Source organism: Mobula hypostoma, chromosome 28 (assembly GCF_963921235.1).
Source record: "Mobula hypostoma chromosome 28, sMobHyp1.1, whole genome shotgun sequence".
NCBI lineage: Eukaryota > Metazoa > Chordata > Chondrichthyes > Myliobatiformes > Myliobatidae > Mobula > Mobula hypostoma.
In genome coordinates, this window is record NC_086124.1 from 1,952,218 (window position 1) to 1,965,777 (window position 13,560).

The window sequence follows — 13,560 nt, forward strand, 5'->3', positions numbered from 1 at the left end:
CCGAGTGTCCGGCTCCGTCACCACTTGGCAGCCCACTCACGCCAGCCCCGACCACTATCCTCCCTGTCCTCCCCCCTCCGGGCACACAAGACCCAGCGCCACCCCTCATCCTGTCTCCTCCCCAGTCCGGTGCCCACGCCGCTTCCCGGCGCGCCGATTGGCCGCCCCGCCCCGTTGACGTCACGAAGGATGGGGCGAGGTGGGGGGGGCTGTCCGGCGGCGCGGCGATTGGCTGCAGGGCGAGCGGCCAATGAGCGCGTGTGCACGTGTGGGCGGGGCTCGGGCTCCGGGGGGAGGGGCGGGCGGCGGACGGACGGGCGGCTGGGGCGGCGGGGGGAAGAGGGAGCGAGAGAGGCAGCGACCGGGCGCTGGGGCGGCTGCGGGCGCCGCCGCATCTTCCGCCGGGCGGCTCGGAAGATGGTGCAGCAGCAGCAGACGGGGGCGGCCAGGAGGGGCGGCGGAGGAGGAGGAGGGGGGCGCGGCGAGGCGGCCGACAGTGGCATCAGCGACATGAGCGCGGCATCGAGCCCCAACCCCTGGAGCGGGACCCCGGGCCGCGGCGACGAGGAGGGCGCGGGCTGCTGTCAGCCCGACTGGTGCAAGACGCCGAGCGGCCACATCAAGCGGCCGATGAACGCCTTCATGGTGTGGTCGCAGATCGAGAGGAAGAAGATTATGGAACAGGTGCCCGACATGCACAACGCCGAGATCTCCAAGCGGCTCGGCAAGAAGTGGAAGATGCTGAAAGAGGCCGAGAAGAGCCCGTTTATCCGGGAGGCGGAGCGGCTGCGCCTCAAGCACATGGCGGACTACCCCGACTACAAGTACCGACCGCGGAAGAAGGTACGGGGAGAGACGGCCGCCGCCCCCTCCTCCTCCTCTGCCGCTGCCGCCCCCGCCTCCGACAGCAAGCCTCACAAGAAGCCGCCGGGTAAGAAGCACAGCCGGACGCACAAAGCCAAGCAGCTGCTGGAGCGCTCCAAAGCCAAGCGTGCCAAGGCGCAGGGTCAGCTCGGCGGCGTGGGGCCGAGCGGCCGCCGCCCGCAGCCGCCCGACCTAGAGTCGGAGCCCGAACCGGAGAATGAGGAGGAGGAGGACGAGGAGGAGCCCGAGGACGACGAGGAGCCCGAGGAGTTGCTGCACTACTGCCTGGCCGGCAAGAAAGCGGGCGCTGAGCTCAGGACCCCCGGGCGCCCGGCGCTGCTGCCCGCCGCCCACGCCCGGCCGCCCGACGACTGCGACCAGCAGCTGCTGCTCTTCGACCTGAGCCTGAACGTCGCGGCGGGCGGAGGGCTGTCCGGCCCGGGCGGCAACCTGTCCCTGGACAAGGACAGCGACTCTCTGGCGGGCGGCAGCAGCCCCGTGTCCCACTTCGAGTTCCCCGACTACGGGACCCCCGAGGTGCGCAAAATGATCTCAGGAGACTGGCTGGAAATCGAGTCCAATATTTCCTACTAGGTTGACGGACCGAGCCGGGCGTCGCCTCCCTCCCCCCTCTTCCGTCTACCCCCTCCCCTCTCTCTCTCCCTCCCGGCCGGTTCCAACGCATCGGATGCAATTCTCTTCCCCGGAGGATGAACGACGCCTCTCTCCTCCCCAACCCCCTGCTGGAAGCTCGTCCTGCCAAGGGCTGTTCCTTTGAGCCTTCCCCGGGGCGAAGCCGTTGTCCTCAGACCCGTGCCCGTGGGAAGGAGCTCCCTCATCTCCCTGTGAATGTGAACGATGGGGAGGGGGGAGAGGAAGGAGGTAAAAACGCTCCTCGCCAGGTTGAACTCTTCCGGGGGGTGGGGTGGTTCCGGGGGGGGGCAGAGGACATTGCCGAGGGGGTCCGGGATTGATTATTCTTGCAGGGGAGGGGTGGTGTGGCGGGGGGGTAGGGGAAGTATAAGGTTTGAAGATTGCGACTGTAGTTTCGTGTGGTGTAGGAACAGAAAGGTAAATAACTCATTGTGGTCCTAGTTTTACGAGTTAGTGTCATGTTGGTGATTTTTAGCCTGTTAACCCGACCCACGTAGGTTCTTTGCGGGGAGCAGATCAAATCTAGATCAAATGTGGATTTTCAGAGGGGTTGGTGGTGGGGTTAAATGGGCTTTTCTGGTGTTGGCCTTGGCGATCGGTTGTTTTAGGACCAACTAATGTGGTATTATAAAGTGAATTTTTTATGTCTTGGGACACGCTGGTTAGAATACGAGAACGCGCAGGGAGGTCCGATATCTTCCCGGAGATAACGTGAAGGCGAAGAGGTTTGTCTAAAAAAAAAGGCTCGCGGATTTGCTGGGTTGGTTCAAAGACAATGTGGATACAGTTAAAGGTTGGAACTATTTGTGAAAAGTAGATGAATTTGAGAAAAAAAAATAGTTTATTGTGCCAATTTAGTACAGTACATCGATCATGACAGGGATGATTCTGAAGATTTAAAACGTCGTGGCGTGTCATACCTCAATAAATGCGTTCATTCTTGGAGAAGTTCAAGGTTGGCTGAGGATTGATCGGAAGGCACGCGACGCAGGTTTCGATATTTGTGTAGAAGCGATCACGCCTAGGATGATGATGTGCTGTAGTCTGGTAGCTCGCCACCGGCTTTGCATCATGTATAAAAATTTAACTGTGAATTTGAAATCTCTGGTCTCAGCTGCTAACCGCCTCTGGGGTTCCCAACCTTTTTTTAAAATGCCATGGACCCCGGGTTGGGATCCCCTGACTTCCCGACTGTGGGGTGTAGGGTTATCCTGCTATCGGGAGGTGACTGCCCAGCACCCACATTGTCCCTTTAGGATCTTGTGAGTAACTCGGTGTTGGTGGCCAACTACCCATTCTGGGTGCGAAGAAAAAGGTTTACACAATTATGTCCAGCCGCAAGTAAACGCGAATGCGGTTGAAACCCCGTCACCCCGGCACTGTACCGCTGTGCACTGAATAATTCCTTAAGCTGAGGTGCATTGTATGTTTGGGGTCTGTAATTAAACGCACATCGTCATCTATCTGAAAGGGAGGGGCAGTTTTCGTTGCCTGTATGTCCTGGTTGTGGAACAGCGGAGGGGTGACAGCAGAGATTTACCGGAGTTTCCTTTTCGGTAGCCTGTATAACGGCTTTTAAAAAAATATATTTCTGTTGTCAGAACTGAATTACGCACACTTTATTTTAGAAAAACTCTGGCCACAGATTCAAGGTACTGTACATAAATCTGGATTTTTTTTTAAAGAACAAAATCTAATTTTTTTAATGTTGTAGAAGATTAAATATTTAACCGATACCTCTGAGTTTGAAATTGCTTCGAAGCTGTTGAGGCGCTGTCCGAAAAGGGAACCGTGTTGCTCCGCACCGCTTTAAGCGGTGCCAATATCCAATCTGTTTTGTATCCATTTTTCCACGACCATTTCATTCAGAGAGCATGCGCAGTATGCGTTGTATCGTTGTCCTGCCTTTCTTCCCGAGGAATTAGTGAATGCGAGCGGGAAGCTGACGGTCACGATACCGTAACTCGGGCCTTTTGACCTGGCGTGGTACAATGTCGGCATTTATACCGATTGAAGGTGTTACTCCCCCACCGAGCGAAGCGACAATGGATGATTGGAATCACAAGAGATTCTGCAGACGCTGGAAATCCAGAGCAACACACACAGAAAGCTGGAGGGACAGCACTGCCGAGAAGACCCTAAGATATAGGAGCAGAATTAGGCTATTTAACCCATCTGCTCCGCCATTTCCTCCTCAGCCGCATTCTCTTAGCTTCTCCCGGTAATCCTGACTAATCAAGAATCTGTCAACCTCTGCCACGAATATACCGAATGATTTAGCTGCCACAGACGCCCGTGGCAACGAATTCCTCAGATTCACCTCTCTCTGGCTAAAGGAACTCCTCATAATCTCTGTTCTAAATGGACGTCCTTCTATTCCGAGGCTGTGCCCTCTGCCCTAGACTCCCCCAGCATGGGGAGCATGCTCACCATATGTAGGCCTTTCAGTATCTGGTAGGTTTCAAATATTCTTCCGGTTTCAATGAGTTCCCCCCCCCCCCGCCCATTCTTCTGAATTCCAGTGAGTGCAGGCCCAGAGTCGTCAAACACTCCGCATATGACAAGCCCTTCAATCCCGGAATGGAGAACTGCTGCCCAAAACATTGACTGTTTCTTCCCCCTCCGCAGATGCTGTCTGACCTGCTGAGTTCCTCCAGGTAGCATCTATGAGAAAGAGTAAACAGTCAATGTTTCAGTCCTGAAGAAGGGTCTCGGCCTGAAATGTTGACCTTTTATTCATTTCCATAGACGCTGCCTGACCTGCCGAGTTCCTCCGGCATTTTGTGTGTGTTGCTCGGATTTCCAGCACCTGCAGATTTTTCTCGTTTGCCGAGTTCCTCCAGCACTTTTTCTTCGTGTTGCAAAAGGGATGGCGGCTTTCTATTTGCAAACCTGTGGTCCAAAAATACGAACAAAAAAATCTTATCTTGAAACATCATTCCATCAGTTTGTCAATGGGAGGAACGTCCTCACCGGATACTGCACAAGAATGCAGTGTTTGGGTGGTTAACTTGGTATTTTGAATTCAAGGCAATATGACAAATCTTTCAAAGCAATATCAGTGTGTTCTTGTAATGATGTTGCAATAATTGCTGATTTTTTTTTTGCCTTAATGAAATTAAATATTTTCCATAGATTGCAAAAGATGATTGCTTTGATGCAGTGTGGGAAATGCCCCCTCCCCCTTCCAGGTATGAAGGTCACATTGTACCAGGCCTTGCAAATCAAGGTTGCAGTGGAATTACATTTGGTTTTGATGGTTTCAAAATCTATCCAAAGACCAGCACATCATTCCTCAGAAATAACTGGCCTAAAATGGGTTCATTCCCATTAATTTCAGGAACAAAGCCTTTATAGTGCGATTTTTATGACGTGATTTTTTTTTAATCCAAAATTACCAGCATTTTTTAGTCAACTGGTTGGTTCTGTGAGGATTTTAATTTATTTTTTGCAACGTATGCTAATTTTAACTGCATGCATGTGTATAGAATGTATAGAGATATGGTCACACATTTGTATGTGGGCCAGTGTATGTGGTTATATTTATAAACAATAGCTTGACTGTTTAGATATATTTTAAAAACAGAATTGTGGTAGATTAAAAAAAGTACCTTTTTTAACTAGTCTACATGTGCTTCACGGCCAAAATTATTAAAATGTTCAGGGAAATTAGATAGCCCAGAGGATTAAGAGGTCAATCTTTATGCCCCTATTATAGAAGGCTGTAATTGGCAAAAAGGAGATGCCTGAGTAGATTGTACTATTCTGAGAAAGCCTTTATATAATACACTACCTGTTTCTGGACTTTTACATCCCATGCCTTTATTCAGAAACTTTCTGTTTCCATCTCCACTTGCCCCTCCCCAGATCTGCAGAATTTCTTTCAAAGTCCTAAACCTCTTGAGTTGCAAAAATAGTGAATGCAGGAAAAGACTTCCGTGATTTGAGTTGCTGCAAGTGGTAGATCAGAGTTGGGGGTTAAAGGTCAAAAAATTTGAAGTGATCCTTTCAGGTAGGAATGACCTGAAGGTGGTAGAAATGTGGAACTCTGGAAATGTCAGTTCTTCATGGGTTAGTTTGGTTCGATTTTTGTAAGTCTGCTCTCCGATCAGGGTGGTGCAGTGGCGTAGTGGTTAGCACAACGCTTTACAGTACAGGCGACCGAGGTTCGATTCCTGCCACTGCTTGTAAGGAGTTTGTACATTCTCCCACAGTCCAAAGATGTACTGGCTGGTAGGTTAATTGGCCATTGTAAATTGTCCCATGCTCAGGCTAGGATTAAATCAGGGGATTGCTGGGTGGCGTGGTTCAAAGGGTTGGAAGGGCCTATTCTGCGCTATATCTCAATAAAATAAACAAAATCAGTTACCATCTCTGCGCAAGATGAAATAGGTTTGAGACACTGTGGCTTCCTCCAAGTTTCAGGCAGGTTTGAAACTTCCTCCGTGAAAGTCAATTTCCAGTGGAGTGTGAATCCTGTGGAAAATACACAACTATTACACCTGGATTCTGAACCCTTGGTCCCATGATAACTTCTAGTCTTCTCCCAAGCGCACAAAATTATGCCTTTGCCCACAATGAACTCTTGTTCTTGTATATATTGTTGCAGGGTTATTTAAAATAAGTGCAAAATTTCAATAACTTAACATGTATTATTTCCTATTAACCAGCCAATCATATGTAAGAAGCATGTAAGTTATTGAGAAAGTTTCTTTAACATCTAAGAAAGTTAATACCAGATCAATCCCTCAAAATGTCATATTTGACTATTACAAGGACCCTTTATATTTTGTTTAAAGAATAAAGATTTGGAATGCCCAATAAATTGTTATATTTTCATCCCAGATTTGAGATAATAACACTGGACAACAAATTTTTTTTGAAAGCGTTACTTCCTCAGAATTTATCTTTTTATGATAGACCACTTGAAGCTCAACACAAATATAATTTCAGACTACTTGTATCATGTAGGAATTTGGAGAAACAAGAAAATAACTTTTATTTAATTCTAGTGTGTTTAATTGCATAAAGGTGCTGATGCTTTGCAATAGTTCAACTACGCTAAATATGTTTTGTTGTTGATTTTCATTTGTACTCAGTGTCTGAGGTGTCTTGCTCAAGTGTCCAACAATAATCAACCAGCATTGGTGGATTCCAGTTGCCCTGATACCGTTTCTCCATGACTGCAATGTCCTGGTGAAACCTTTCACCATGCTCATCACTGGCAGCACCAAGCCTGGCAAGGAAGAAGTTTAAATGGGATTGCAGAAAATGAATCTTTAGTGACATGTTGCCCTTTACGGTTTTGTATGCTTGAAGCATGTTGTCAACCAACTACATGCAGTTTGATGCTCTGTAGTTGCCAAGAAATTTTTCAAAAGCAACCTTGAATTCCTTCCATGTGATTTTCTCTGGTCCCACTAGAAGTTCCTTGAATTGGCTGTCATTGATAACCTGTTTGATTTGTGGACCAACAAAAATACCTTCCATAATTTTGTCATCAGTTCCTTTGACTTGAATTATGAACTGAAATAACTAATTTAGGTGATGTGAAAAAGATGATGCATGATATGGAAATTCCATAGTCATTTTCATGATCGGTGGCCTGAAATCCATAAGATACACCCAAAAATATTCAGGAAGCAAAATCTTTGTTGTCCAGTGTTATTTGAACATTTGGCGATTAGTGGATTGGTTCCTTGTGAAATGAACACTTGATTCTAGGTGATGCTGAATTGGTAAAATGTGTGTAGCAGTTGGCTGAGCCAATGTGACCTTGTTTACATTATTACCAGTAGTTAATATTACCTCGTCTTTGAAAGAGCTCAGATGGCATAAATGTAACTTCGAAGTACCAGTCAGGACCCGGATTTGCCTCATACACTCTCCCGAGTACTCGGTTGAACTGTCCTTCCCTAACCCTAACAAGAACCTGGTATCCCACTGAATCTTAATGGGCAGAACTCATGTGTAGACCTGTTGAAATAGATGCTATTGCAACAGAAAATAATCTGTACAAAAATGGCAAAGTATAAAATGCCATGAAAAATATTTGATTAGGAATACTGTCATGATTATAGTATATCTTTGGAAATGAATAGAAATTTGTTTCAGTCATGGTTTAGTACGATTAAGCTGTGTGGGTTGTATTGCAGAGGTATTTCCATTTCTTACTCTTAGAAGCGTTTAAATAGTAATATAGGGCGAACTGAGAGTGCATGATGTTTCTGATAGCGGACATTTTGCCTGTGATTTTCCCCCATGGACCTTTGAAGGTTACGGTGAAGCAAGCTTGGTTTTTCCTCCCGCCTCTGGTGGTAACTGGAGACAAATATTCTGTTGCTAGCTCTTCCTGTACTGGACACAATTGGCCAAAACTGTGAAGGAAAAAAATGTATTTGACAGCATGTTCTTGCCCGTAAAAGGAACAGAATGATTATTTGTGTGTGTGTGTGCGCGCGCGCAGACATTTCCCACCGAATTAAAACCTTGTACTTGTATTTAGTGACAGAAGGCAGTGATTCCATCCTCTGGTTATGGCCAATATTTGGTGGCAAGGAAGCCTGTTTAACCCAAATGCTTAAAAATAAGAAATATGCATGAGTATCAATAGACTTTTTTTTTGCAAGAAGTCACCAAATCACTGTTCCATATACTTACTAAAAACCCGAGTGCCAGTACATGCCTTTTTTTTCTCTAATCTGCCAACACAGGGTTTAGATACAACTGCCCGTTTTGACTGGTGTGAATTTATGCCAAATTTTATTCTGTGAGCAAGTGTGAATTGAATTATTTGTTAGCGAGCCAGTCTGAAGGTCAGTCAGGAGCCTTCAATTCACGAACAAATCGAAGAAATGTGTTTCGGATACTTGTCTCCGGGTATTTGATCTTTCTGTTGACAAACACTGGTGCGTCAAAGGTTGTTGCTGCTAATATTGCACTGAGTTTGGTAACAGTGTAACTTTAGTTAATTTAATCCGGAAAGTTATAAAATTATGCAATTTAATTAGGAGTGTCATAGTCACTAATTTAGATTACAGATGGCATCATAAATAACTTGTAAGTTAATCTTAACAATACTTGGTGTTTAATTTGTTCAGAAGGTGCGAATAATTCTAAAATGTCAGTGACGTAGACTTGATTGACTTTAATGGGCATAATGTTAAAACCGGAATTAAGGAATGTCTCGGTCCTTATAGGGCGCGAATAAAAGAGCACAACGACCTTACTAAAACCACTTCCTGAGCAGATGAGACTGCCGCAAAAGCCAGATTCCCTTCCTTCACTTTCACTTCTGGCAAAGTGTCTTCATAGTTGCTGTCTCAAGCTGCGATGCTACCTCAAACCCGAAGTTCTCTGGAAAGGGAGTTAAATGTAAAATAGTTGGCTCGCAGGCCAGCTGCGTATTTATCAGGAGTTGATGTTAAGAGTGACATGTTGATATTTTAATAAATGTGAAGATATCTATGCTAAGCCCATTCAGACTTATTTTACGGTTTGTTCTGCATTCAATCAGTTTTTTTTCGGTTACGACCTGGCATTAATCATATTACGCAGCAAGGACCTTTCCCTCGTTGCCTCTTGTAGACAAGGAAGCAGATAACCAGGGCCATAAAGGGCGTAAATCATGCACCTACTCAGTGAGCGAGAACTCCAGTTCTGGGTGAAAAGTCTGTCCTTATTAAAGCTAACCAGTTTACCTGTAGAAATCTTGGCAGTTGGATTTGCAGAGGGCTTGATTTGGATTTGTAGACAATGGCTGGGTAAACAAATACAATTTTACTGGAAGCTCTTTTCTACTCGCAGATGTTCAGACCGCTTAGTATGAAGGTTGAAGTAGTTTCTGACAATGTTACCAGTGTATTGTATGACCCAGTGGCTTTGGCCATCTTTGTACAGGAACCACTAACCGAAGTGAGGGGCAACTTTGACACGGGGCTGCAGGAGACGGGCAGTGGCTTCGGCCAGGTGACCGGGGCAAACTGGTTAACTGAGCTGCTGCGTGAATCTGTCGAGCAGCATAAATCCCACAAAGTAGTTCGACCAGTAAAACACCCAGCCTTTCTGTGACAGGCAGTTGTAATTAATGTGCCTTACTGGCAAAAACAGGAGGCTTCGAGTTCATTACCGCGTACCGCCGATGACAAGATTTATGTATGTTTACAGGACTTGCGATGGTCCTTGAATAAGCCACATTGTGGGGTACAAAAGCCAAAATCAGGGCACAATCCAACTTGACGAGACGTTCAGAATACTCGGAGCTGTTCGTTGCCTCATTAGTGATATCACCCCGTAAGACTACAGCCTCCTAATTTTGTCAATAAGCTTTGTTATTGTGCATTTATGGGTCGTTACTGTTTACTCAAACCCTGCAATAGACTGTTAAGCAGTAGACCGCCTCTCAGCTCAGAAGTTAAACACAGCAGACCTCAAACTGTTTTCTAGACTCTCTCTATTTTCATTAATAATTTTCTACAGTAATGTGTAGCAGTACACGATGAAACGATTGGAACGTTGCTCTGTTCCGCTGTCTTATACTGAGAATGTAACATTCCTAATCTACATGTCAAAAATAAGGATGCAATCATTCTAAGAATCTGTATTTAATACATTGTGGTGTATAAACTGGTTATTAGTCATTTTTGAACTTGCCACTGGATTTCCTTGTTTAGTGAAGGAGAAATGCTCGATGCCCGCGTAATGGATGGCAAGTTCACGGGATAGCTGCCCAGTAAACCATCGAAAGTATCCCGGATAATCGGCCCATCCAAACTGTACAAGATTGTGTGCGGTGGCCACCGGCCGTAGTGATACATGTGGCGACTAAGTACTTGTCGCTGACTGGGCATGTGATACTTTCAAAGGGGTTTTTATCGTTCGTTTCTTATTTTTCTGTATTAATTTCAATGTTGCGATGATGTCAGTATTTTGGATTTCATGGTATCATGATATATTGGGATGTGTAAACCCATGATATTAGAAAACTTATGATTTTATAACACAACCTTGATTTTAAACAAAAACTTGTGGGGAGTGGAGTAAATCCCTTAAAATAGAGACTAAATTCCGAATGAATATTAATCTGTTCTGCAATGCACCCGAGACTTGGCTTACTGTCAAGACTGCTTGCCCGTGTTTGCCCTCAGTTGTTAGGCTGCGATAACAATTGTAGATGTAAATTTTTGCAGCAGAGTATCCCTGTCAGTGTTTGATCTTTTTAGAAGGCTTTTCTGATGCGTGGCCTACAGTCGGCGCAGGATGGAGGGTACATCGACCTGTCACCTCCTCCTTGGTTTAGGCCGCCCACTGTGCGAAATGCACCTCAGCTAAATTATTCCTAATAGATTGTGAGCATAAGTTCAAAATTTCGTCAAAATGCTCTCTCCCCTGCAAATAGTGAAGATTGATGGATTCTTCACTTCTGACCCTGCCAGGGCCAACAGCCCAGTTGGGAGATGGACTTGCCCAGGGACTGCCCATGGCGAATGGGTTTAACACTATTGAATATCACCCAGACGGATGGTGTTATTGACATGAGAGATTACAAGAACCTTCCCCATACACAGGAGACATTTTACATCCAAATTATAACCTGTTCGCGAATTAAATGAGGAAAGCGATTTAAAATCGGAGGTTTCTGAGCAGTGTAGTAATTCAGTATTATCCTTCGACTCTGGGGTTTAGAAAAACCTTTAGATCTGGGGTTCCCAGCCTTTCTATGCCATGGACCAATACCATCAAGCAAGGGGTCCGTGGAGCCCAAGTTGGGAACCCCTATATTAGAAGAAGCTGAAGTCTATTTGTAGCCTTGCCTGATGGCAGAGAATTCTTCCTGAACGTGAGTTCTCAGGATATGCCCTGCAATTTTTAGTGGTTCCCCAAATACAAATACCGCCAGAAAGACTGAGGTGACAATGTTTCCCGAATTGCCTCTCTATCTGAGCGCTTTACTGGACCATCTCGAGGGTACAAGAGGCAAACTGCATTGCTGCAGATTTGTAATTTCAACCACATCAGTGACTCGAGTGGATTTTGCAGGAATCCTGTATTACAGGTTTCTGGTATTGATATCAGAAATTCTGTTCCAGATTCGTTACTTCAATTTAATGGCACTGGCTCTTGTTTCTGTTCAAAGTAGATTTATTATCAAAGTATGTATACATTATACAACCTTGAGATTTGTCTCTTCACAGGCAGCCACGAAACAAAGAAATCCAAAATAAACCATTAAAAAAAGATTGTCAAACATCCAATGTGCAGAGAGGGGGAAAAAAACTCTAATTACTCTTTCTTGTGGGATCAGTCAAGATTCAATTCAGAATCTTGGTGGTATGTGTTGGTTTATTTAAATGTTTAACAAGGCACTTGAATTCCCCAGAAGCTGTTTAGAGAAGATAGCAGTGTCCTTTGTTTCCCTTGTCCTGCTAACCTTGAGTTAGCAGGGGTTTATGGATAAAATATGGTCTGCGAATGAGTCTCCTGCTCAATGGATAAACTTGCAAAGACAAGTTCCTACCTTCTAGTAGGACATGGCTGCAAGAGAGATATCTAATTGCCTTCCTTCCAGATTATGAAGACTAACAATTTGAGAACTCCTTTATTCTGTCTTCCTCCTCTTCGGTTTTCTAGTATTTATTTTATTCAGAAATCATCAGAATAAAAACTGAAGCCATTTATAGCTCCGACACTTTGTCCAGATGCTGGCCAATCATCTTGCCCAAGACAAGACAGACGACATTGAGAAGCAAGACTTGGCTGGTCAAAAGTTAGTCTTAGTTAAATGACTGACTTCCATTTTTTGACGTAAACCTATCAATATTTAGGAGCATAGTTAGCAAATCCTGTTTGCTTAAGTCATTACCTATTAACACTAAAATAATTGTAGTTGTGGGCCAATGAATGTGAAGTTCATTGTGTTCACCTCAGAATAAAAGCAGCCACTCGTGGCCACATTTCCAGCAGTCTAACGGATTGCTCCAACGTGCACACTGATGACATAATTTGTCAGGCCACAGAATACTCTGATTCCGCTCTGTGAGTTTACACTCTCTCTCCATCGCAATAGTATTACGAGTGACAGGAAGAGCATTAAGGTACTTGTGTATTCTCCGGGAAAGACATTGTTACAAACATGTCTGACCACCAGAACCTTCAAAGACTTGGGGGAAATTACAAATATTTACTTTAGAAGGATTAATTTGTCACAATGACAAAAAGTAACAATATTCACAAATTTTTCCATAAATACATTAAATAAAGGCACTTATTAACAGGATGATGTAAGCCATGTTTTAATCTTTGATTTAATGGTGGTTACATCCCAATACATCACGAAAAATAACTGGAATAGTGTTCTGCAACGATACATCATCTTCAACTTCGATTACATTTTAAGGTCCTTTTTGATGTGGTTTTGAATTTGGGGGAGATGGAAGTTAATTCAAAACAGCACAAGGATCTGCCTGATGTTGAAATGTTTGTATAAAAGATTTTTTATGTGTACAGTGTAGACGTCATTGTATGTTTTTGAGAAGTGTTGGTGTACTGAGTTATATTGATGTGCTCATAATTTATTTTGTGCCATAATAGATTTTTAAAAAAATATTTGTAGCAGATATACAATTGAACTGTTATTGAATTTCAAGCCTTTTGTTTGAATTTGAATATCTTTAATAAAATACTTAAAAAAATTAAATGCTTTGAAAAGTAAATCTGTTTGTATGTGTTATCAATTTTTTAAAGAAGCTAACTGTTCAGCCTGAGAACAAAGGAAAAGCTTTGCTCGTGAGAATTATTCATTCTAAACAGGAGATGGTTGTTAAGTAATTGATTTGCCTTCACTCCAAGTTCTGAAAGCCATATAGAAAGTTGCTTGCATTTTAAACTAACTTTTTATGACTAAATTTATCAAGAAAAATGGATGTAAAGAGTTGCGCCATTGTGGTGGGGGGGGGGAACGGTTCACTCAGAGAGGATTGATGGGTAGACCCATGTTCGATTCCTGCCATTGAGTGTTAGGAGTTTGTACGTTCTCCCCGTGAC

The 13,560-nt window shown here is 44.6% G+C and overlaps 1 protein-coding gene across 2 annotated transcripts; it reads left to right on the forward strand.

Moving 5' to 3' along the window:
• The first annotated feature begins 362 nt into the window (after positions 1 to 362).
• On the forward strand, positions 363 to 13,125 carry LOC134338885 (transcription factor SOX-11-like). Of its 2 annotated transcripts, none has more exons than XR_010016301.1 (2): positions 363 to 1,746; positions 10,191 to 13,125. XR_010016301.1 is itself a non-coding variant. In XM_063035047.1 (2 exons), exons 1-2 carry the CDS (start codon positions 418 to 420, stop codon positions 10,191 to 10,193), a joined length of 987 nt encoding a protein of 328 aa, XP_062891117.1. In that variant the 5' UTR covers positions 363 to 417; the 3' UTR covers positions 10,194 to 13,125. The 2 variants fall into 2 exon arrangements, 1 of the variants encoding a protein (XP_062891117.1); XM_063035047.1 differs by having other exon boundaries at positions 363 to 1,401.
• Positions 13,126 to 13,560: the final 435 nt, after the last annotated feature.